Genomic DNA, 24,541 nt, shown 5'->3' on the forward strand with positions numbered 1-24,541 from the left:
GGGGGGGGGGGGGGGGGAACTCCTCCATAGCTGCGGGTTGGTAGTGACGTCATGGCTAGAATACACTGACCTGGTTTTAAGGCTTCGCGGATCTAGGAGCCCTGAAGGCCAGAGAGAATGGGAAACCGAGGGCTGGGCTTTCGCCGCTGGAAGCTTAGCCTTGTGCTGGGAGCCGGGTCAGCCTCATCTGCTGCCCTCGGAAGGGTGGCAGTAGCGCGGCTCCTAGCCAAACGGGTGGGCGTGTGTGCGCCGGGGGCGGGGAGCGGCCAAACTTCCTGTCCCGCGCTCGAGCTGCTTCCGGCGGGAGCCGGAAGATACTCTGTGTGGACGGAATTCAGGACCGATTGACTGCCGGCAACCTGTCCCGGAGGAAAGGTAAGCTTCAGGTTGGGACTGGCGGCACTCGCTTGGCTCGGTAGTCCCCGACGAGAGGGAGCCCCTACAGGCTCCTAGAGGCCTGGGGCCGAGTTCGCCCCTGGAGCGGACAGGGAAACTCTCCTCCCTGGACACCCCTCCCGGATCTGGCGATCTTAGAAGTGGACGGTCTGAAGCCCTGCGGCCTCGGCCCTTCCCCTCGCGGTTTGGGGGGCGATGTTTTGGCTTCTTTGCTTCCGTTTAGAGTTAGGGACACGGGAACAAGACAGTCCCGAGAAAACCAGAGTCAGCGAGTCCTTGGAGGGGGGGGGCTCCCGGACTGCACCCGCACTCGGGGCCTGCCCGCGGACCTTGGGGCCTTAGATTTAGGCCTTTGTGATGGGGGAAAGGTGTGCCAAGGGGATTCTACCCCGAATGTTTCTGCCCAGAGCTACCCTCTCCTTTTCTATGTCCACTTACTTTCTGTGTCTGATTAGGGTCGCCTGTGGACAGGAGGGGCTGGGTCTCCGGTTTCTCTTTCGCTTGTCAGTTCAGGCGGGCACGTAGGCTGGCTGTTGACTTACAGCCGTGTGCGTTTTGCCGGTTGAACTTATCCTCTGACATTTCTCAAGAGAATCTCAATAGTTTATTAAAGTTTATTCAACTTGCTCATGAGGCGCTGAAAAGGACTTAGTTACCATTTGGAAGTTAAATATTATTAACTTGGGGATTAAGAATTCGTATATACTCCTCACTTTGCAACAGGGTCAACACAGCATATTTGCAAAGAGAGTAAAAGAAATACTTTAAAATAAAGACAGCTTTTTTGTTGTTGTTTAGGCTGTGAGAAATTCCTCTTTGTATTATCTTAGTGTGAGGTAGAATAAAAGGCAACTAAACTTGCTGTCTGTCAGATTTGAGTTCTAGTTTAAGCTTTGCATTCAAGTAGATGTCAAACTTTGGGGTGGGTGTGGGGGTGAATTACTCAGTCTCTAGCTTTGGCGGGGGTGGGGAGGTTATCTCTAAATGAAGAGATTTACCGTTAGAGTTTGACCATTATTTTGAGGCATACAACTGAGTAAAGGGGGTTGACATAAGCATTTTTGTGTTTGGGAAGGATAACTAGATTGGTTGCATAAACATGGGTTGGAAAGGGGAATTTTAAAGGCCAGGTGACCAGGTAGAAGCCTATTTAATAGCGTAGTTGAAAGAGACTAAATAAGGCATTGCAGTAGGAATAAATTTGGGGGACTCAGAATTACTGGGATTATTTAAATATAGAGAATGTGAGATTATTATTAAAGATCTAGAATTTGCAGCTGAGTAGGAAGAAAATTGGGCAATAATTGAAATAGATAATAACAGGAAGAACAAGTTTAGGGGAGATGATAATCTGGATTTTGTACATTGTTAGGTTTGAGATGCTGTTGGAATTATATATAGAAATACCCAGCAAGCAGTTAGAAATGAAGATTTGGAGTTCAGAAGAAAGGTCATTCATTCATATACAAATATTTATTCAGTACTTACTATCTGCTTATAGGAATGCTTGTATGGAATCCCTTTAAACTCATAGTAAAGACAACATGAAAATGGGAAGTGACTTCGGGGTATCTTTTTGGGTGATCAAAATGTAAATTTGTGGTATGGTTACACAACTGTGAATATACTAAAGACAAAGACAACCTAATAGTACTCTTTAAAATGGGTGAATTGTATATTCTGTGAACTCTCAGTGAAACTTATTTTCTTAAAAGATTTGCATTACAGTTTTTGAAATTTGTTAAATGGGTATTGGAATTGGGAATAGAAACAAAGGTAATTGCATATTTGTCACTATACTACCAGCTAATATACTTAGTAAGTTCTGTGTTAAAGAAGAGGTTTACCTAGTACACCTGATAAGGTACTCTTGTAGTGATTATTTTGAATCCAGCTTGCCTATTCTAGTGCCTTCTTTTCTTTATTTTATCATACAGTACACACACAAACCATAAACTTGGCCACCAAAATTGTAGGGTAGTACTCAGTTATGATATGGATATCCAGTTGTTTCAGGAAATGTTTTTGTTAATTTTTAAGTATTATTATTAGATTAAAAACACTAAAAAATATCATTGTTAACATATAAAGGTCAGTAAATAGTTGTATGGTTTCCTGGAGATTTTACAATCATGGAATCTCAAAGTTGGAGGAACTTTAAGGATAACCTAAACAAACATCTGGTAATTTCTTGGCTTGTTGAGAGTGAGCTGGAATTGCGGTAAAGGAATTCTTTGGCCTTACAAATTAGAGAGATGTAATCACTATTCATTCAACTATTTATGCCAACCTGCTCTGTGGGTAGGAGTCCTGGCTTTGCAGCTTAATAACTTGGGCAAATGATTTATTGAGCCTTAATTTCTTTCTTTCTAAAAAGATGAATGGATAAATTATTATGTTGTTGTAGTGCTTGAGTGAGAAAAATGTATGTGGATAGAAAAGTCAGGGATTTATAATACTTCAGGTGAAAAACTTAAAAGGATTGTTTTCATTATATCTTGTAAATTGTTATTCCTTTACAATGAAAAATGAGAATCTCAGACAGCTGGAAAGAGGGAGAAGAAACCAACAAACAAATATTTATTCCATTACTTCTAAATGCCCTTTTTGTGAAGTCTGCCGTATTGTAACTATCTAGCCAACCCTGGTATTAATGGAAAACTTCATCCTAGGTACATTTTATATGTATGATTACACAGTGTTCCCAATTTTGGCAACAAATAAAGGACTCACATGACAGATTCCTAGGGGAAAAATTAAGCTGTAAGAAAGTAAGAATTTTGGGCTGGGGGAGTAACTCAGTGGTTGATTGCGTAGTATACACAAGGCCTTGGGATTTAATCCCTAGCCCAAAAATGAAAGAAAAGGTGGGGGTAGGGGGAGAAGAAGAAAGAAAGAATTTAAATTACAGGGAGAAAACAGCTGCATCAGGGTTCCAAGAACACTACATCTGGGAAACACTATTCAAATTTTGTCATTTTTTTCCCTGTGCAGTACTGTAGATTGATCCCAGGGCTTCATGAATGCTAGGTAAGTGCTCTACTTCTGAGCTACACATCCACTTTTGACTATTTTTTAATGTATTTTTAAAAATTATCAATACAATATAATTACATTTTAGAAAACTTGGAAAATCAAGAAAAGAAAAATAAGTCACACCAACCTACCATACAATATTAACTACTATCATACCTGTGTGAATTTCCTTTGACTTTGTTCTGTGCCTATCATAACTAGTTTTAAAAATGCAAATATAATCATTTTATTTTTATAGTTTATTTTTTTTAAACATATTTTTTAGTTGTTGATGGATCTTTATTTATTAATTTATATGTGGTACTGAGAATTGAACCCAGTGCCTCACACATGCTAGGCCAGCGCTCTACCACTGAGCCACAACCTCAGCCCTATTTTTATAATTTAATGTAATAATTTTTCTTTGTTGCCGCAGTGTCTTCATAACCTTATTTTGAAGTGACGGTGCCATACTTAATCAACAATTCCTTAATTGTTGGATATATATGTGTGTTTACATGTTGCTTCCAGTTTGTCACATATTTGTGAACATCTTTGAGTTTTTTCCTCTTTTTTCCCCCTGTACTGGAGATCGAACCTGGGAATGCATCACTACTAAACTATACCCGATCCTTTTTTTTTTTTTTATTTTGGAAACAGGGTCCAACTAAGTTGCCGAGGTTGTTCTCTAACTTATGATTCCTCCTGCCTTAACCTCCTAAGTAGCTGGAATTAAAAGTATGTGCCACTGTGCCCGGCTCTAGCTTTTTCTGTAGTTAAGTTCTTTCCTTAGAATTGATTTTAGAAGTAGAAACATAAACATCATTTTGGATTTTGATACCTAGTTCACTTGTTCTATTTTAAAACAAGGAATTGGAGCTGAATTCTTTGTTTGTTATGATTTTTGGATATTTTACTTATTTAGCTGTATTTTCTCACTGTTCTTAATGCTGTCTCTCTCTTTTTTATCCCTATTTTAGGATAAATTGATTATCAACTTAGTTCAGCATCTTATAGAAAGAGCATAGTGTTTCCTAAAGGAACATGAGCATAACGGGAAGGTGTCATTGACTCTGAATTAATTTTGAACCTGTTCCCTAAACAGCTACAGGATTTTGGAAGCTGAATCAATGTTATCGGATGAGTTAGAATCCAAACCAGAGGTGAGCCTACTCAGCTTGTTTCCTTTTCTTTTGGTGGGTTGTATTTCAGAGTTTATCATTATTAGTTCAGGGATCAGTAAACTTTTTCTATAAAGACCTGATAGTAAATATTAAATATTTTAGGTTTTGTGAACCAAATGGATTTGATTGTAAGTATTAATTTATTATTTTTTCATTACTAAGTATTTTCTCAAAATTTTTTTGTCTTTTGTGATTTTTTTTTTTTTTGGTCGTTGTTTAAGGAAGTGTAAAATTATTTGGATAGTTATATAATGACAAAATATTTTATATATAAATATATGGCGAGAGTATGCCATGTAACATAAGTAATGTGTATGTGTATATGTATATAAATATTTTCTACCACAAACCATTCTTGTAATAATTTTGTATATATCAGAAAATATTTTATTTCTGAACACATTGGGTATCTTTTTCTTTGGTTTGTGTGTATGTGTGGTACTTGGTCTTAAACTGACAGCCTCACACATGCTAGGCAAGTGCTCTACCACTGAGCCACATTGTTAGCTCTAAGTTTTCCAGGCTGGCCTCTAATTTTTAATCTTCCTGCCTCAGCTGGGATTACAGAAATGCATCACCATGTCTGGCTAAGCATTATATTTTAATAAATGTATTTAATAAAAATAAGCATTTTATTTTCATTCATTTTTCTCACTTTAATTTTAGTGAATCTGATTACTTAAGTTCAAAGATTGGCACTGCTAGCTAGTCATGTGATCTTAGATAAGACACTAATGTCCTCATCTTGATTCTTCTTTGTAAAATACATATTCAGTCCTAGCCAATTTAATGTGAAGGTTAAATGTACACAGAAAAATGCTTTGTAAGATGTAATCAGTGTGGTGTGGTTGATTTTTTTTTTTTTTTAAGTAGTCCTTCATTTTAAAATTATTTTTATATTTTCTATTTGGAAAGTGATGGGGTTGGTTTAGTTATATAAATAACAATGAACATTGATGAAATAACAATCTAGTTTTTCTTTGAATGTCTAAACCTAGTGCAGTCAAGACTTCATCATTACCTTTTCATAAACTCAGAGGTTTAGATCCATTCCTAATAACCTCTGTATCTTAGTGTTGCCTTTTTTCCCCCCTCAGCTCCTGGTACAGTTTGTTCAGAATACCTCCATCCCATTGGGACAGGGACTAGTAGAATCAGAAGCTAAAGACATTACTTGCTTATCCCTACTTCCGGTGACCGAGGCCTCAGAATGCAGTCGGCTAATGTTATCAGGTAAAAACAAAGATCACCAGAGATAGGATAAAGAAGTCCCAAGAGCTTAGCTTACTTTATGGTACCTGATGGAATGGATAACTGACTTTACAATTGACTGGTCATAGAGAAAAAGTAACCATGAAAGTCATAAGTGTATCAGTTGTTTAAGCCACAGGAATGGCTGCTATCATGATTCAGTGTGACAGTGGGGGGAAAAAAAAAAAGGTCAAGGCAGAACTCTGGAAGGAATAGGATAAGACAAAAGAATCTGAACAGGTGGTAAGGGGTATAAAGTAGGGTATTGAAGTAGGATGAATATCAATATAGAGTGGAAGTGTGGAACACAAGGGAAGTCAATATCAAATGCTCCTAAGGGGCCCAGAGAAGATAGAGTCTAAAAAGAATCCATCCTGAACTTGGTTGTCCACAGAGTGAAGTGGGTGGACAACCAAGTGGCTGTAGATTGAGGTATCAATGCAAAGTAAGTCCAACATAATTGTGGAAGTAACTAGTGGTATTTTCTCAAGACTGTTCTGCTACGAGAAGGAAAAAGGTAAGGTAGGTGGAAATTAGGGGTTTTGTTTGTTAGTTTTTGTTTTTAGATCTGAGAAATTTGGGGGTTGTTTTAGGGAAACTGAGACAGAAATAGTAGGATGTTGGTGAGGATGCTTCAGGAGAAGTAAAAGGAAATAGAATGCTGAGCACAGGTAGGGAGATAAGGTTTGGATGGGAGTCAATTGATTATTGGCAAGGAGAATATTATTTTTGGATGTAGTAAATTCCTTATACTCTGATCTTTGTTTTAAAATTTGGAGTGTTAGTGTTTTATCAGGGAGAGTAAACATTAGCTTGTTTGACAACTTAAGTAGTTTGTTAAAAACTCTTCTAGTTAATGTCCTTTGGTGGTATTCGATTTTTTTTTTTTCCCCTTGCAATATTAGGGATTGGACACAGTCTACCAGTGAACTACATTCCCTTTTTTTCTAGATAGAGTGGCTCTAATTTGCTAAGGTTGGCCTTCAGCTTGGGATCCTCCTACCTCAGCCTCTTTTGAGTCCATGAAATTACAGGAGTGTGCCATTGCCTGGCTCCTACTTATGCTTTTCCCCTATAAAGATAACAACATTCTTTTGTAAGAATGCCAGTGTCCTCTCACTTTTGTGATAATCATTTCTTTGTTTTCCAAATTTACCCACCCATTTATATATCTCTAAGCAATGTGGTATAATCTTAATTGGTTTTGGACCTTAAATGAATGGAATCATATGATCTGTATGTTTTTGTACCTTCCTTCCTTTACTTTATATTTGTGAAGTTTATCCTTATTGTGTGTAGCTATGGTTTGTTTAGTTACATTGCTGTATGGTATTGTTATATAAAGTATACCACAACTCCTTATCCATGCCACTTGTTGACGAATATTTATTACTTAATGTTGTAATATGACAAACAGAACTACTATGAACTTTTAAGATTTTTATCTTTGTGTGTAAGTACATTCACGTTATTGTGCAGCTTTATTAAGCCAAAGCCTAATGAAAATGGACATATATCCACTTTTTTTTTAATAACTTTATTTAATTAATTAATTTATTTTTATGTGGTGCTGAGGATCAAACCCAGGGCCATGCACATGCAAGGCAAGCTCTCTACCGCTGAGCCATAACCCCAGCCCCCATATTGTTTACTTTTATTTTTGTTTTGTTTCATTTTGTTGGTACTAGGGATTGAACCTAGGTACATTGAACCACATCCCAGCCCTTTCTGTTTTTTATTTTGAGACAGAGTCTTTCTAAGTTGCTGAGGACCTCACTAAGTTGCTGAGGCAGGCCTCAAACTCGTTATCATCCTTCCTCAGCCTCCCATGTTGCTGGGATTTTGTCATGTGCCCAACTTATTTCTATAATCTTGTTACCTACTTAAAAGAGGAAGAAGTGATACATGCCTTTTTAAAAAATGTTAAAACCTCTGAAAATATTGGATACTTCAGTGTTGAAGTGCAGTTTCCTCATTATATTGCAACCAAAACCTTTGGAAATTCTTTTCTATCACTTAGAACAAAATGTCATGTATGTGTGTTCCCCACCCCCACCTCCTCGGTACTGAGAATTGAACCCAGGCCTTGCATATGTTAGGCAAGTGCTCTATAACTGAATTTATACCCCAGCCCTTTTTAAAATTTTATTTTGAGATAAGATCTCTCTAAGTTGCTCAGTCTGGCCTTGAACTTGCAATCCTCCCGCCTCAGCCTCCTGAGTAACTGGGATTATAGGTGGGTGCCACTGTATCCAGATAGAATGAAGTTCTTGAGGTCAAATCTGAATTTAAAGAAAAAAAATTTCTCTTAAAGGTATTGGGAATTGAACCCAGGGCATTGTGCATGCTAGGCAATCACTACTACTGAGTTACACCCCCAGCCCTGAATTATTTCTTTACATTCAGTATAAACCCAGAATTATATAATGAAACATATTAATAAATTTGTGAGATTTCTTTTGATTCCAAAGCTGTTTTTCCCCCTTTTAATTATCCACCAGAACTGTCGTGTACATGTTATAAAAGTGAACTAAAAAGTTAAACTTTTAAGAAAAAGGTTTAAAATTTAGATCCTCCCTTAACATTCATAATGTAGCTTTTTTTTTTTTTTTTTTTTAAGGAAAAAGTTCTGATTTCTGACTTCAAAAAGGACTAAGTTCTGTAATGTCCAAATGCAGATTATTGGCTATTAGCTATGTCAGGTGTCAAGAGAAATCTGTTTCTCATATTTTGTCTGATTACCTTTAAAGCCATCTCTGTTTTTCTCTGAGGCAAGTTTTGTATTTGTAAAATGAGAACACTGTTTTTATAGGGTGCTAGATACTAAGAGATGTTACACAGGTATTAGACACTGTTTCAAAATGATGATCTCCTTGGAGGTAATGCTGTGTTTTCCCTTTACTAGATGATGCTCCAAATCATACTAACTCCTCCAAGGAGGTCCCTTCATCAGCTGTACTGAGAAGCCTTCAGGTGAATGTGGGCCCAGACGGAGAGGAGACGAGGGCTCAGACTGTACAGAAGTCCCCAGAGTTTTTGTCTACTCCAGAGTCTCCTAGTTTGTTGCAAGATCTACAGCCAAGTGATAGCACTTCTTTTATTCTTCTTAACCTAACAAGAGCAGGTATTCTTTATCTTTTTCTGAACTTTTCTCATACTTATGAAAAAATTGGAGTTGGGACATATTTCACTAGAAGCTTTATTATTTTTCAGAAATTTCATAGTCTGGTGACAAAATGAACATGTAGAACAAGAGAGAGGATTCTAGGATGATTTAAACATAATCTCGTTTGGGAAATTAGATGGTGCCATTTACTGATACAGTTGAGCATAGGAAGAACAGGGTGTGGGGTAGGATCATAAGTTCCAATTTATGTCTGTTGAAGTTGAGATTTTTTTTTTTTTAAAGAGAGAGAGAGAGAGAGAGAGAGAGAATTTTTTTAATATTTATTTTTTAGTTTTCGGTGGACACAACATCTTTATTTTATGTGGTGTTGATGATCGAACCCAGCGCCCTGTGCATGCCGGGCGAGCTCGCTACCGCTTGAGCCACATCCCCAGCCCGAAGTTGAGATTTAAAAAAAAAATTTTTTTTAGTTGTAGATGGACACGATACTTTTATTTTATTTATTTTTATGTGGTGCTGAAGATTGAACCCAGTGCCTCACACTTGCTAGGCAGTGCTCTACCACTGAGCTACAACTCCAGACCCTGAAGTTGAGATTTTGAAGGAACATTAGGAGGAAGTTTTCTTCAGAAAGTTAGACACATGGGCTGGGGATGTGGCTCAAGCGGTAGCGCGCTCGCCTGGCATGCGTGCGGCCCGGGTTCGATCCTCAGCACCACATACAAACAAAGATGTTGTGTCCGCCGAAAACTAAAAAATAAATATTGAAAAACTCTCTCTCTCTAAAAAAAAAAAAAAAAAAAAGACACAGGAATCCAGAGTTCTAGAGAGGTCTCATATGAAATAAGTAGTTTAGGTGTTGATTAGCATTCAGGAAATGTATGAAACAATTTTCTCTTTGATTCAAGAGAAGATTGATGCATGAACAGAAAAAAAGGCAAGCCTGGAACCTTGTGAGGGAAAAGCCCACACATTTAAGAGGGCAACAAGAAGAACTTGAAAGAACAGCTGGAAGGGGATGAAGAGAACTGAGAGAGAATAGTGGGTGGGAAACCAAGGTAGGGAAGTTTTAAGGGAGAAAATATACTAAATCATTCCAAATACTATAGGATGGGCTAGTGAGATGAAGTATATATCTGAATATTTTGGCAAGAGCAGTTGTTATTGGGATAGTGTGGGTGTAGAGGACAGAATTAAAGAGATGGGGAGTAGATGGAAGGTGAGAAAGTGGATGCACAAGTTAGAGGGTACACTTGTTCACAAAACTTGACTTTGAAGAAACAGGTAATAACTAGAAAAGCACTTAAGGTTTTCTATTATTTTAAAGAATAAAGATGGGAGAAACTTGAGTTAGAACACATTTAAAGGCTAGAAGGAAAAGCTGTCCAGTAGAGAGGAATAGGATGGAAATGGGAGAGAACAAAAATGGAAGGATACAGAAAAGGATGACTGAAGTGTGGGGTTGGAATATTAGAGGTGGGGGTTAGCCTGGTTGCCAGGAAGAACAGTTTTGCCTCTGAAACAGGAGGAGGCAAGGTAACAATAAGCCTGTGGCCTGAGAATAGGAAAGTGATAGCCTAATCATCTGTGAGCACAGAAGCTTGAGGTAAGAAGCAAAGACCTCCAATAGCTGGTTCAGGATACAGAGTTTCTGGGCCAGGGCAAACAGAAGGATTACTTGTTGACTAACCTTCATATGTCCTTTTGTTCTCCAGGTCTGGGCTCTTCAGCTGAGCACTTAGTGTTTGTACAAGATGAGGCAGAGGATTCAGGGAATGATTTCCTCTCCAGTGAGAGCACGGACAGTAGCATTCCATGGTTCCTCCGGGTTCAGGAGTTGGCCCATGACAGTTTGATTGCTGCTACTCGTGCACAACTAGCAAAGAGTGCAAAAACCAGCAGCAATGGTGAGACTCCCATGGCATTTTCTTCGCCACTATTCTATGCAAAGAGATTGGTAATGTAAGGGCTATATTTTGAGTTGTATATAATCCAAGTTATTTTATTAATGAGAATGGAAGGCTAGAAATGTGTAAATTGCTTGTCTTATTTTCTGTGAGATAACTTGGCCATGCCAGATTTGTGTGCAGAATCAACTAAACTAGTATTTTTAATTCTCTACTTCAGATAATATACAGAGCAATTTTTCTTAAACCCATACCACCATCACCACCCAGCCTAGGCTCAGGAGTAGTAAAGTCACTTGCCCTCAACCCTGGTGAGTCTGGGGTTTCAGCTCAGCAACTCCTTCCTTATTTCCTTGCATAGTGCCTATGCTACTCCTATCCAGACCCTGCATCCTTCAGTCCCTACTTAGGCCATTACACAATTGTAGAGTTGCTGGTGTGTGTGCTGGGGTGCATAGCGAGTCTGCAGACACCTCCAGGGGCCTAGCAATCTGAAGCAGGAGAGCAGGCAGAGCAGGAAGTTAGTGTGGGAACTTGAAACCTTAGTCACCTGCTAGGTTGATCTCACAGAACAGCCGGGCAGTCAAGGCAGTATGTATCCTTGGGGTAAAGCAACTTTAGGGGAGGGGAGTTAATGCCCCATCTCTGGGCCTTGACAGGGTCATGGGCTTCCCTCATTATAGATCAGCAGGTGCAAGTTAGGGCCCTTCTGCTGGGTTTTAGGGGGCTGATGTCTGGACTCAAGCCCAGAGCCTGTCTAGTAGAACTCATTGAACAAAAGTGAGTGCCCTGGGGCTGTGGAGACCTTAGAACCTACAGGAAGGGTAGTATGGAAGCTTTGAGGAGTTGTGACCTGGGTTCTCTGAGCAAGGGAGAAACTGGACAGGGAATGTGCTGGAGCCCTAATGTGAGGTGATGGGTTACTGAAGAACCCTGGGTCCCACACAGAGCTGGAGGTAGATAGTAACATCCATATGTCAAGAGTTTGAAGGCCTAAAACATCAGGGGTCTGGAGAGAGCTGCCAAGTAGATGCTGTTCAGACACTGAAGGAAGGGCAGATATGCCTCCTTCCCAGATGGGGCCCAGTGCTGGAGAGGAGAAGGAAGGGGACTCAGCTTGGAGGCTTTGGGAACAACTTTTCTGAGGCTTTTTTTTTTTTTTTTTTTTCCTCTGAGGCTTCATAGTCTGTCTCCCAACTCTTGCCAAAAGCCAGGAGGTTTCTGAACCTATGGTTCCCAGACAATATATTTTTGCCTTCCTGGCTTAGTGACATTTTTCTAGGAAGTCTTGAGTCAACTTAAGACTCCTTTCTTCCCTCTTACCTCTGGAATCTTGAGGAATCTGTTGCCCCTCTGTCTTTGTTGCAAACTCTTCCATCAGAGCCTCTTTCTGTGGTAGGCTTGCTTGTTTTGCTCTTAAAAGAGGCCAGATGTCAGATGAAACTTCAGGCCACTCAGGCTGGGACAGAACCTTGGGGATATCATATAGGTTCCTTGCCTCCATACAGTTTCCATTCCCATTAGCAAAAAAGTCCTGTATTTCAAAAACTATTTCCCTGGGCAGGCTGTCAGCAGACCACCAATTTTTTTCTCCTCAGTACTAGGAATTGAACCTAGGGCCTGTGCACGCTAGGCAAAGCACTTCACCATTGAGCTACACCCTCAGTACTAAGAGAACACATTTTAAAGGGGCGGGGGGGGGGGAATACTGAATTTATATTCAATTGTTTTTATTATAATGTTTTTAAATATGTAAAAACAAAAGTTCTGTGTAAGCTTTTAGAGCTCTTACACCACTGTGAAATCAAAAGTTTCATCCATTAACAAATAAAACTATAAAACCAATAAAACAAGATTAATATTAAGTCAGTGTGGCAGATGATGATGTTTTATTAAAACTAAATGGCTGCTCATGGCAATTTTACAATTAGGTATGATGGATTTCATGCTTTTTTTTTTTTTTAAGTTAGGCATGCCTGCAATTTGTGCCATTTTCTCCAGTAATTTTCAAAACATTGACCCTTGATCATTGGCATTACCTGGCAACTTAAAAATACAAACTCTCAGGCCCCATTCCAGGCCTATTATATCAGAAACTTGGTTCTGATGCATGTTAAAGCTTGAGAACCATGGATATATTCAAAACACTACCAAAAGGCATAAAATCTTTGCTTATGTAACATGCCATTAATCTTTTTGTTTTAGGTCTGACTCTGTTTTTTCTCATAAACCTGTGACAGATATTAGGACGACATGATTCAGCATTGTCGTTATCACAAACCAAGCTTTAGCACTGAAATCTTTCGTGTGTGTGTGTGTGTGTGTGTGTGTGTGTGTGTGGTCGTAGGAATTAAACTCAGAGGTTTATACCTGGCCCTTTTTATTTTTTATTTTGAAACAGTCTCATTAAGTTGTCAAGGCTGACCTAGAACTTCTGATCTTCTTGCCTCAGTTTCCCAAGTGGCTGGGATTACAGGTGTGCACCATCCTCCCAGCTTCCAACTGTGTCTTGAAGATGATGAAGTAAAAGGAATAATGTCTACTAATGTGGAATTTATACAAGTTTTTAATGAACTATTTTCATTTAAAACAAATCAAGGCACATTTTACCACTCACCTCCTTTTATTCTATTAAGGATTATGCCAGTAGATATTATCTCTAACTTTTTTCAGTACCAGGGATAGAATCCAGGGATGCTTAACCACTAAGCCACATACCCAGCCTGTTTTTATATTTTTATTTAGAGATGGAGTCTCAATAAGTTGCTGAGACTGGCTTTGAACTCATAATCCTCCTGCCTCAGCCCGCTGAGTTGCTGGGATTATAGATGTGCACCACTGTCCCTGGCTATTACCTAGCCCAGAACTTTTAAGCCTTTTCTATAGCATCCCACTTTGGGTGTTGATCTCCTTGTTTCCCCACCAATGTATATAATAAAAAAGAGGTTTAATTCTACATTTTGAGATTTCTGATAGGAAACCATTTTGGATATTTTCTACATTTGTCAAAGAGGCCCTGTTTTGTGAAACAAAACATGATAGCTGTCAGTAGTTCTCTGGAATAAGGGGAAGAGGATGTAGAACACCCTCATTTCTGTTCTAAAACAGGTACAGAAGAAGTGGAGAGGGGCTAGGGATGTGGCTCAAGAGGTAGCGCGCTCGCCTGGCATGCGTGCGGCCCGGGTTCGATCCTCAGCACCACATACAAAACAAAGATGTTGTATTCGCCGATAACTAAAAAATAAATATTAAAAAAAAAAAAGTGGAGAAGACGAAGATAGATATCTGATTAATTATCATTAGAAGCTTGGTGTAATGGGGCATGCCTGTAATTCCAGTGAGTCCTTGGCGGGAGGATCACAAGTTTGAGGCCAGCCTTAGCAACTTAGCAAGGCCCTAAGCGACTTAGCAAGACCCCATTTCAAAATAAAAAAAGTAAAAAGAGCTGGGAATGTGGCTATGGCTCAGTTGTTAAGCATCCCTGGGTTCAATCCCTAGTACCCCCCCCCCCCAAAAAAAATATCACTAGGAGTTAAATATATGAGTTCTATTATTTGAACCTCAGTATTGGAGCAGGGTCCTTCCCTGGGTTGTAAATACATGATTCTGTTACAGGAGAAAATGTCCACCTTGGTTCTGGTGATGGACAACCCAAAGATTCTGGACCACTTCCCCAAGTGGAAAAGAAGCTCAAGTGTACAGTTGAAGGTTGTGACCGGACATTTGTGTGGCCAGCTCACTTCAAGTACCACCTCAAAACTCATCGGTGAGCAATTCTGAGGTCTCATATTTGGAGCTTAAGAACACTAATGCTTTTAGAGCAACTTGTTCCCTGAATTAATAAATTAAAGGAATTGACAAATTGAAGCAGGGACTCCAGCTAACTTATACACACACACACACACACACACAATATGTATATACATATATATTTTAAGTTGTAGATGGACCCAATACCTTGATTTTGTTTATTTATTTTTATGTGGTACTGAGGATCAAACCCAGTGTCTCACACATATGAGGCAAGTGCTCTACTGATGAGCCACAAACCCAGCCCCTTGTTTTTTTTTAAAGAAAGATTTGCATTGTTTAATTTACCTTTTTCCTAATAAATATGTAAATAAGATTGTTACCTGAATATCTTAAAAGTATGAATTCTCAGGGCTGGGGATGTGGCTCAAGCAGTAGCGCGCTCGCCTGGCATGCGTGCGGCCCGGGTTCGATCCTCAGCACCACATACAAACAAAGATGTTGTGTCTGCCGAAAACTAAAAAATAAAATATTAAAATTCTCTCTTAAAAAAAAAAAAGTATGAATTCTCAAATCTCATTATAAAACATAGTTTGAGAATTTAAAATATAATACGTAAATCTCAGCTCCTACCCTAAACCTAGGAAATTAGTATTGGGAGGAAGTTGGGCATCTGCAATTTTAACAGTCTTTTCAGGTTAAGTCTGAAACATTCAGGTTTGGAGTTTAATGTCTGCCTTGAGAGTCAATAGAAATTTTGACTTGTCATCTCTAGTAAAGAGTATTTCCAGGTGTTGTTGTTTATATAATTAATTTTGCAGAAATGACCGCTCCTTCATCTGCCCTGCAGAAGGTTGTGGGAAAAGCTTCTATGTGCTGCAGAGGCTAAAGGTGCACATGAGGACCCACAATGGGGAAAAGCCTTTTATGTGCCCTGAATCCAGCTGTGGTAAACAGTTCACTACAGCTGGAAACCTGAAGAACCACCGGCGCATCCACACAGGTGTGTGCAACCCTGGGCTGAGCACTTGCTTGCCTATCCTCAGGAAAGACTCAAGTGGGAATAGAAGTGAAGGGGTAGAATTATTGCTAGAACTCTGAAGATGTGATTTCTTTTTTCAAATGCCTTGCAGTACTTTCTGATTCATACAGTGACTTATCAAAGTTTATCTGTATGTGAGGAGTAGATAGTATTGATTTCTGCCTCTAGGAACCTAATGGTAGGAAGAGATATAAGACCTTCTCAGGAACAATGTGAGGAGATATGGATAAAATCAGTCTGTTTTCAGATTTTTCTGAACACTGCACCTCTTGTATTTTGGACAGTAACATTGAGTGGCACAAACCATACAGAACACTAAATAGGGCAAAGTGGGGAAAAATACAAAAGATGTAATCCGCGACTTCTAAGGAGTTTACTTTCTTGAGAGAACTTCACATCATGCGAACTAGAATGGAAAGTAACTTGTTCCAGGTCAAACAGCATATTGGTGTCAAGGGAGCAAAATAAAGATTCCTTGATTCTTAGTCTAAGAATCTAAGGGTGATTTTCCAGGCCACGTGATTTTTCAAGCATGTGCTAGTCTGTTGCCAAAACATAAGCACTGAACCCAGATGACCATCTGAGGAAGTATAATTGTTCTCTGCTTTTTTGCCACTTTGTTTGTTTGTTCATTCTTGCATTCTTGAAGTGATAGCAGGTTCAATTAAAGGTGAAGCATGAGCTGAAACCACAATTTTTCTAGGCATGAGTCTCTAGATTGATATAACCTCTGTATCTATTTTGGGCAGAATAGTTCTCTTTTCATCTTTCTTGAGAAAGTAAACTATACTTGCTCCAAGAAAGTAATTTTTAAAATTTGCTTTTATTTTACTTATTTTTTGTATGTGGTGCTAAGGATTGAACCTAGTGCCTCACATATGCTAGGCAAGTGCTCTGCCACTGAGCCCCAACCCCAGCCCCAAGAAAGCAATTTTTTTTTTTTATTGGTTGTTCAAAACATTACAAAGCTCTTGACATATCATATTTCATACATTAGATTCAAGTGGGTTATGAACTCCCATTTTTACCCCAAATACAGATTGCAGAATCACATCGGTTACACATCCACATTTTTACATAATGCCATATTAGTAACTGTTGTATTCTGCTACCTTTCCTATCCTCTACTATCCCCCCTCCCCTCCCAAGAAAGCAATTTTAATAAAAGAATAAGAAAACCATTCAGCTGAATAGCTAAGAAGTGAGTTTACCAGCCCGAATTGTTAAATTCAGAAACTTCATCCTCTTGCTGCTCATCATCTTTGTAACATGAGATAACACTGAACATCTTCAAACATTTTTTTACGTTAAAGTATGACCTTATTTCCCCTATTGTTTTTTTCCCCTTCATTATAACTTTTGCTAGCCCTTTTCTCTGTTAATGTCTTTATTGCTCACCAATTTCAGAATTTCATTTTTCTTCCATTTTTCTCATTGTACTCTCATAATCTCAAACCTCAATTGAATAATTTGCCGTACAGATCTGAGTCTTAATAATAGTTAATATAGCAATACAAGCTTTTATTGAGGCACTTTAATATGTACCAACCACATGCACATTAATTCCTTTAATTTTCAATATAACATTAAATAATATATTTATTGATAAAGAAACAGAAGATTAGAGAGTTAAATAAATTGTTCAACATCTTACAGGTAGGAAATGGCAGAGTTGGATTTTAAATTATGATATGGCTCCAAAACTCTTCCAAGGATTTTATTTTCAAATCCTGACAACTTGGTCTTTGAGATAATTTTTTAGCATTAATATTAATACTTAAAGCTGCTGAATTTAGTGTGTGACAAGAGCTATGCTGAGTTGTTAAACTCATGTTATCTCATTTAACCCTCAGAATAATCTTTTGAAATTGTATTATCTTCATATAATAAGATCAAAAGCCAGTTCTCAGAGACATAAATTATCTTCCCCTTATTAATAAATGGTAATATTAGGATTTGAATTTAGGATTAGCTGATTGCAAAGCCCATGTTCTTTCTTAACCATTATGCTGAATTGCCTCTTGAACCTCCTCTTCATTCTTCCGTGTCTTTTATCTCAGTAAAATCACGGCCCTCTCAGTTTCCAAATAGGTAGGTTGTGTCCTCTAGGTTAGCTTGATGAAGAGATTCCTTACCTCTATATTCTGAGGTAGAATCCTTCTAAATCCTCATATTTCTGTAGTTCATCTTGTTAAACATTTGACCTTATTATTAAAATTTTCTGTTTTCATGACCTTTGTCAAAGGTATTAGCATATTGTTCCTTCATTGATCATCTTTTTGAGCATCTATCTTTCTGGGGCGGGTACTACTATACAGATAGCATTCAAAAAAATTATAGGTAGTTGGATATGGTGGTGAAAGCCTATAATGCCTACTGTTCAGGTGGCTGAGGCAGGAGGATCTCAAGTTCAAGGCCAGCCTGGACAACTTAGCAAGACTCTGTCTCAAAAATTAAAAAGGACTGTGGGTATAGCTCAGTGGTAGAGCACATGCTTAGCACCCCCACCCCCACCCCCACCCCCATCCCCCCCCCGCCAAAAGTTAGAGACTACTCCAGTTCCCAAATTAACTGTGTGGTGTTGTCTAAAAGAACACTACAACCAAGAGCAGTGCTACCCTCCTGCTAGGATTAGCTGATTGCAAAGGATAAGAATACGAGCTTTGCAACCTAGCTCATGTGTTGTTAACATACCAGCTTCACTTGATGGATTTTGAACTTATCTCAGGCCCTCTCAGTTTCAAGGCACTCTTCACACTATTTCTTGTGCCTGAAATTCCTTTCCATCCTTCTCCGCTTATCAGACCAGCTGAAATTCATCATCTTTCAAAAAATTTTTGCTATTAGAATTCCTTCCCTTCTCAGCTGGGTGCAATGGCACATGCCTGTAATCCCAGTGGCTCAGGAAGTTGAGGCAGGAGGATCACACGTTTAAAGCCAGCCTGAGCAATTTAGAGATGCCCTAAGCAACTTGGTGAGATCCTGTCTCAACATAAAAAAGGGCTGGGGTTGCAGCCCATTGGCATAGCACCCCTGGCTGGGTTCAATCCTCAGTACCTCCCCCACACACACACATACAAAAATTTCTTCCCTTCTAAATGCTTATAGCACTTTTTCATTCATGAACTGTATTACAATTATTTATGAGTATGTTTATCTCTTATACTAGTCTATGATCCTTGGAGGATAGAGGCTTCATTTTTTACCCCCCCACACACTTTTTTTTTTTTTTTGCAGTCCTAAATCTTGAACCCAGGCGTTGTGCATACTATGCTCTACCACAGAGCTACATCTCCAGCACTTACTTTTTATTTTGAAATAATTATAGACTCACAAGAAGTTGCAAAAGTAGTATAAAAAATTCTTCTTTTCCTTTGATTTTTTTTTTTTTTTTTAACATATGGTGTTAGGAATTGAACCCAGGGCTTTGCATGTGTTAGGTGAATGAATGTTTTACCACTGAGCTTTACCTCAGCCCCCAGCTTTGATTTTTTTAAAATAACAAAGTAATATTGTAGAAGATAAAAATAATGAAAAAACACAAAATAGATCATCCGTAACACAACTATGTGGATATGACTACTTCCACAAAACTTCACCCCTATGACTAAAATATCTCTTCATTCCTTTGTTTTATGGAATGAGGCTGTATAATGTCTATTTTAAACCTAAAATATGGATCTGAGTCTTAAAAAGAATCCTGACAGCATAGAAACTTGTTTTTGTGTGTGTGTCAGGGGGGCTTTATTTTGTTTTGTGATGCTGGGGATCAAACCCAGGACCTTGTGCATGCTGGGCAAGCACCCTATCACTGAGCTACACCCCAGTCCAAATTTATTCTTTAAATGTCATCAGAAGGGATGGGATTCTTAAAGCTAGAGGAGTCAGCCCTTGAGCTAGGAGGGAAAAGGAAATATGAGGCTCAGAGGCAGCCCTTCTAAGGGAAAAAGCATGGCTATCTTTTAGGCTGTATACTAGATTATTGAGAGGCAACACTTGCTAAGTTATCTGATTGATATTATGTAGCATGTAGCATGAACCAAAGAAATCAGAATGAATAAGTTATTGAAAACAAAGTTGATGGGAAAAGAGTAGTAGAAAGTCAGGTCATCAGAAGACTGAGTCTTTATCTCATTTTCTACCTCTAGGAGAGAAGCCTTTCCTTTGTGAAGCCCAAGGATGTGGCCGTTCCTTTGCAGAGTATTCTAGCCTCCGAAAACATCTGGTGGTTCACTCAGGTATTGGAACCTATGCCATTTGTAGATTTCAGGAATAGTAAAAAGACAAAAGGTTGGTAGGGGGTAGTATAAAAAACGTCTAAAAAGAAACAAACTGTTTACCTTAAAGGTACATACAACTTCTCATCATCTTGACTAAATAAAAATCAGGGTCCTTAATAATTGTATTCAAAGGGTCTTATAATTAATGGGAGATGGGGAATCTATTTTTATCTGAGTCACTGAGGAACTTTCTAATCCAGACCTTTTCTAAGAAGATGAGTAAATTTAGTACTGTGCTGGGTGCTTCCTAAGTTATATCAAACATGGACTAGGAACTGACTTGATTTTTTAAAAAATATTTTATTAGTTGTTGATGGACCTTTATTTATTTATAGTGGTGCTGAGAATCGAACCAGTGCCTCACATATGCTAGGCAAGCACTCTACCCCTGAGCCACGACCCCAGCCCCATAGGAACTGATGTTTTTGTTGAAGAAAGAAGGAAGATTGATGTCTGTGGCAGCATACCAGTAATATTACAGCCTTCTGAGAAGGTGTGGGTGATCTTGCTTCAGTCACCAATTTTATAGAAACGATGCCTTTGGCAATTACAACCTTGTTGCCATTAGTGTAGAAAAGAGAGTTATTGATCCATTCCTTTTTGTATTTTTAAATTAATTCCCCGTAATTCTGTCAATATTCTCATTCTACACAGATGACTGGTTCTCCCTGTTAACAGTGTCTTTCAAAATATCTGAAAATATTCTACACCAACCAGTCCTTTTGAGCTCAATAGAAAAAAGCTAAAGTGATATTCTTTTCCTTCCTGTCTTCCCTATCTTCCCAATCCAAAGTCAGGTACAGCTCAGGGAGAAATCTATATTTTAGTGGGACTGTTTCCTGTGAGACTTGGTAAATTATGTTGGAAGCAGGCTGGAAAGATGGTTTTAAAAGGACCTAGAGGGGCTGGGATGTGGCTCAAGCGGTAGAGCGCTCGCCTGGCATGCGTGTGGCCCGGGTTCGATCCTCAGCACCACATACAAACAAAGATGTTGTGTCCGCCAAATACTAAAAAATAAATATTAAAAAATTCTCTCTCTCTACCTCTATCTCTCTCACTCTCTCTTTAAAAAAAAAAAAAAAAGGACCTAGAATGCCAGGAAGGAGAGTTTGTGGAGCCTGCCATAGTTACAGCCTGATGAGAACTCAGCTTACTGCAAGTTATTCTGGCAGTGATAGATAAGCTAAATTGAAACAGGAAGAAATCAGAAAACTGTTTCTTTTAGTCTGGTCAAGAGTCTGCTCCAGGGAATGGCAGGAGCATAGAGACTCAGTGGAATAATTTGTTCAAATCCACAATTGGTTGGATATACAGTAATATTGAAATAGAAGCCGCAGGATAAGACTATTGACTTAAGAAAGAGAAGGGGTTAGAAAAGGGGTTGGAAGAGAAATGGAAGAGCCTATAGACTAACCTGTATGTGTCTTAGAGGTGGGAAAATGCCCCAGCCATGGTAGGAATTTGTTGAATGAACTAATAAGAGTGAATAAAAGGATTGGGAAATAGCAGCGAGGGGGAGGACACAGCTAAGAATAGATGGAATGACTTTTTTTCATGGACCTGTTCAGATTTAATGGAATTTTCTCCAAGTCAACAATTTAAAAGCTGGACATTGGAGAAAATGAACCATGGAGTTTTTCAGAGCAGAGATTTGCCAAGGAAAGGTGAACTCAAGGTGGAGAGAGATTCTAGAATGGAATCAGATAATTTTTGAGATGAATGTCCATGGGAAGCAAAAAAAGCCAGTACAGGAAGAGTGGAGAGAAAGAACTGGAAGTTATTTATAATGAGGACCCTAAGGCAGTTCAGTGGGAACAAGGGATTGGGAGAGGTATAATCAACCATGGATATAAACTTCAGAGTTGAAATCTTAGGGTAAAGCAGTTTTTTTTTTTAAATGATAATTCTAAGTAGACATGGCAAATTGTTATCCTACGGACAGAATATGGACTTCTGATGTGTTTTGCTTAGCTTGTAGAGTGTTTTATTTTACTTAATTTTATGTAAAATTATGTCAGACATACACAAATATAAAGAAAACATGTTCTTGCAATAACAGTTAACTCTTTGGTTTCATGCTACACTCAGTCCAAGTTCAGTTTTTCCAGTTGCCTCAAAAATGACTTTTAAAGTTGGTTTGCTTAAATAAGGATTCAACAAAGTCCTTGGACTTGGTTATTAAGTCTATTTTAATCTAGATCTTTTTACATTCATTTATTTTTTTTTTCATAGACTTGTTGAGAACAGAGTCAATTAGGTCTTTTAGAACATTCCACATTCTAGATTTGTTGGTTAGCTTCCTTTTATGTCATTTGTTTCCTTATATTTCCTGTGAATGGAACTAAACTCTAACAGTTTCAAAGATTCAGTTTTTTGGCAAGAATTTATCATGAATGGTTCTGTGTGCTTCATTTTGTACCACATCACGAGGCACACAGTGTTTGAATCCACAATTGATCAGTGGTTTCAGGTGGTAACAGCCTGCTTTGTAAAGTTCCCTATTAACCATTCACTATATGATTTCACTCCCGAATGATGCCCAAATCTGTTATTTCATTAGGAATTGTAAAATGTTGATTTTTCTTGTTCTATTATTCCTTTCACATTAGCTGGAATTCTTCTATACATTGATATTCTTCCCCATCAAGTAAGCTATTTGATCATTTGCACATGTAAGGCAGGATATTTTAATTTATTAATATTTTAATTATGAGTTTTCAAAATAAGGAATTGGTGCTCTGATTACTTTTAATATTTATTTTTCATGCTCTTTTTCTTCATTTTATTTTTGGGTTGTTCATTGCTACTATATGGAAATACAATTGAATTATATTGACCTTGAAACATCAATAACAGTTGAGTTTTTGTAGATTTTTAAAATAGGTTCCTTAGGATATTTTAAGTATGAGATTGTGTCACATAAGAATTGAAATGATTTTACTACTTCTTTTCTAAACTGTATACCTTTAATTTATTTTTCTTGCCTTTTGCACTGGCTAGGACCTCCAGTACAATGTTATATAGAAGTGGTGAGAGAGGACTTATTTCCAGTCTCAGAGAGCATTTGACCTTTCATGATTAAGTTCAATGTTAACTGTAGTTTTGTTTACATGATTTTTTTTCCCCCTCTCTGCATCTCACCTTTCCCCTCAATCCTTTTCCCACTTTTTCCTTTCATGTGCTAGGGATTGAACCCAAGACAGACTAGGCAAATACTGCACCACTGAACTACATCCCCAGCCCATCCCATGTTTTTAACAGTTGAGAAACTTCTATTCTAGTCCTAGTTTCAGAGTTTTGTGGTTTTTTTGGTTTGTTTTTTTGTTTTAAATCATGAATGGGTGTTGGGTCTTGACAAATGCTTTTTTAAAAAAGGATATTTATTTTTTAAAGAGATTCCTTTATTTTTTTAAATGGGCCTTTATTTTGTTCATTTATTTATATGTGGCGCTGAGAATCGAACCCAGGGCCTCACACATGCCAGGCAAGCGCTCTACCACTGAGCCACAATCCCAGCTCCAGACAAACACTTTTCTTATGTCCACTGAGATGACTGTTTTTGTATTGCATTAGTGTGATACATTAATTGATTTTTGTGTGTGTGTGTGTGTGGTTCCAACTTTGTACTCCTGGAATAAATTCCACTTGGTCATAGTATATAATCCCTTTTATATTGTGCTAGACTTGATTTTCTCATAGTTTGTGTAATGGTTTGTCCCTCTAGGGTTCAAGAGACCAAGTTGGAAGCTTGGTCTCCCGTGTGGTGATGTTAAGATGTAGTGGAACTTTTATGAATGAGGAAGTCACTGGGGGCATTGCCCTTGGAAGGGATTGATGCTTGTCTTCCAGAGGGAAGACAGTGTTAGTTCTCTTGGGAGTTGTTATAAAATGAGGCCACCCCGCACACCTGGCCCCTTCTATACAAGGCTGGTTTACCTCCAGTGTTTCAAAATAGCCAGACACTCACTAGAGGCCAGATTAATGGGGCTGTTCAATCTTGAACTTTTAGCCTCCAAAACTGTGAGCTAAATCAACCACTTTTCTTTATATATCACCTAGCCTCAGATACTTTGTGCTGCAACAGAAAATGGATTAAAATAGTTTGTTAAGGATTTTTATATGTACATTCATGAAGTCTTTAGTTTTTTTTCCTGATGATGTCTTTTTAAAAAAATATTTATTTTTTAATTATAGGTGGACACAATATCTTTATTTTATTTTATTTTTTTGTGGTGCTGAGGATCGAACCCAGTGCCTCACACATGGTAGGTGAGCGCTCTACCTCTGAGCCACAACTCCAGCCCATCCTGATGATGTCTTTATCTGGCTTTTATATCAGGGATAATACAAAAATATAAATAGATAAGTCTGCTCTTCTCTTTTCTAGAAGAATTTGTGTTGGATTAGTATTATTTCTTTAAATATTTAAACTTTCACTAAGGAAGCTTTTCTTTGGAGTAAGCGTTTCAATTACTAATTCAGTTTATTTGCTATGGATCTATTCATATTTTCTATTCTTGGTTCAGTTTTTCTAATTATCTTCCTAGGAATTTATTTCATGTAAGTTGTCTAATTTATTGAAATAAAGT

The 24,541-nt window shown here is 38.2% G+C and overlaps 1 protein-coding gene and 2 long non-coding RNA genes across 15 annotated transcripts in view; 1 reads left to right on the forward strand and 2 right to left on the reverse strand.

Moving 5' to 3' along the window:
- The first annotated feature begins 97 nt into the window (after positions 1-97).
- Positions 98-24,541, forward strand: part of Znf410 (zinc finger protein 410) — a 38,414-nt gene continuing 13,970 nt past the window's right edge. For 3 of the 13 annotated variants that reach the window (XR_007345894.1, XM_048798972.1, XM_015493847.2), the window contains exons 1-9: positions 107-375; positions 3,391-3,426; positions 4,517-4,574; positions 5,693-5,828; positions 8,752-8,970; positions 10,689-10,880; positions 14,496-14,646; positions 15,452-15,633; positions 19,821-19,910. Coding sequence is in view for 11 of the 13 variants with exons in the window: in XM_048798972.1 (XP_048654929.1) it covers positions 3,416-3,426; positions 4,517-4,574; positions 5,693-5,828; positions 8,752-8,970; positions 10,689-10,880; positions 14,496-14,646; positions 15,452-15,633; positions 19,821-19,910 (1,039 nt within the window). In the remaining 2 variants the exon portion in view is untranslated. Of the gene's footprint in view, positions 376-3,390; positions 3,427-4,391; positions 4,575-5,692; positions 5,829-8,751; positions 8,971-10,688; positions 10,881-14,495; positions 14,647-15,451; positions 15,634-19,820; positions 19,911-24,541 lie in introns of all 13 variants that reach the window. The other 10 variants (XM_048798973.1, XM_048798968.1, XM_048798971.1 and 7 more) reach the window with 10 other exon arrangements.
- LOC125615318 lies at positions 9,032-10,801 on the reverse strand. The gene is made up of 2 exons (XR_007345898.1): positions 10,664-10,801; positions 9,032-9,223 (listed from the first exon to the last, which is right to left on the reverse strand). It is a non-coding gene; the product is annotated as an uncharacterized LOC125615318 (long non-coding RNA).
- Positions 18,825-24,540, reverse strand: LOC125615316. The gene is made up of 2 exons (XR_007345896.1): positions 21,040-24,540; positions 18,825-20,848 (listed from the first exon to the last, which is right to left on the reverse strand). It is a non-coding gene; the product is annotated as an uncharacterized LOC125615316 (long non-coding RNA).

The sequence above is a fragment of the Marmota marmota genome, unplaced genomic scaffold (genome assembly GCF_001458135.2).
Source record: "Marmota marmota marmota unplaced genomic scaffold, marMar, whole genome shotgun sequence".
In the NCBI taxonomy this organism is placed as follows: Eukaryota; Metazoa; Chordata; class Mammalia; order Rodentia; family Sciuridae; genus Marmota; species Marmota marmota.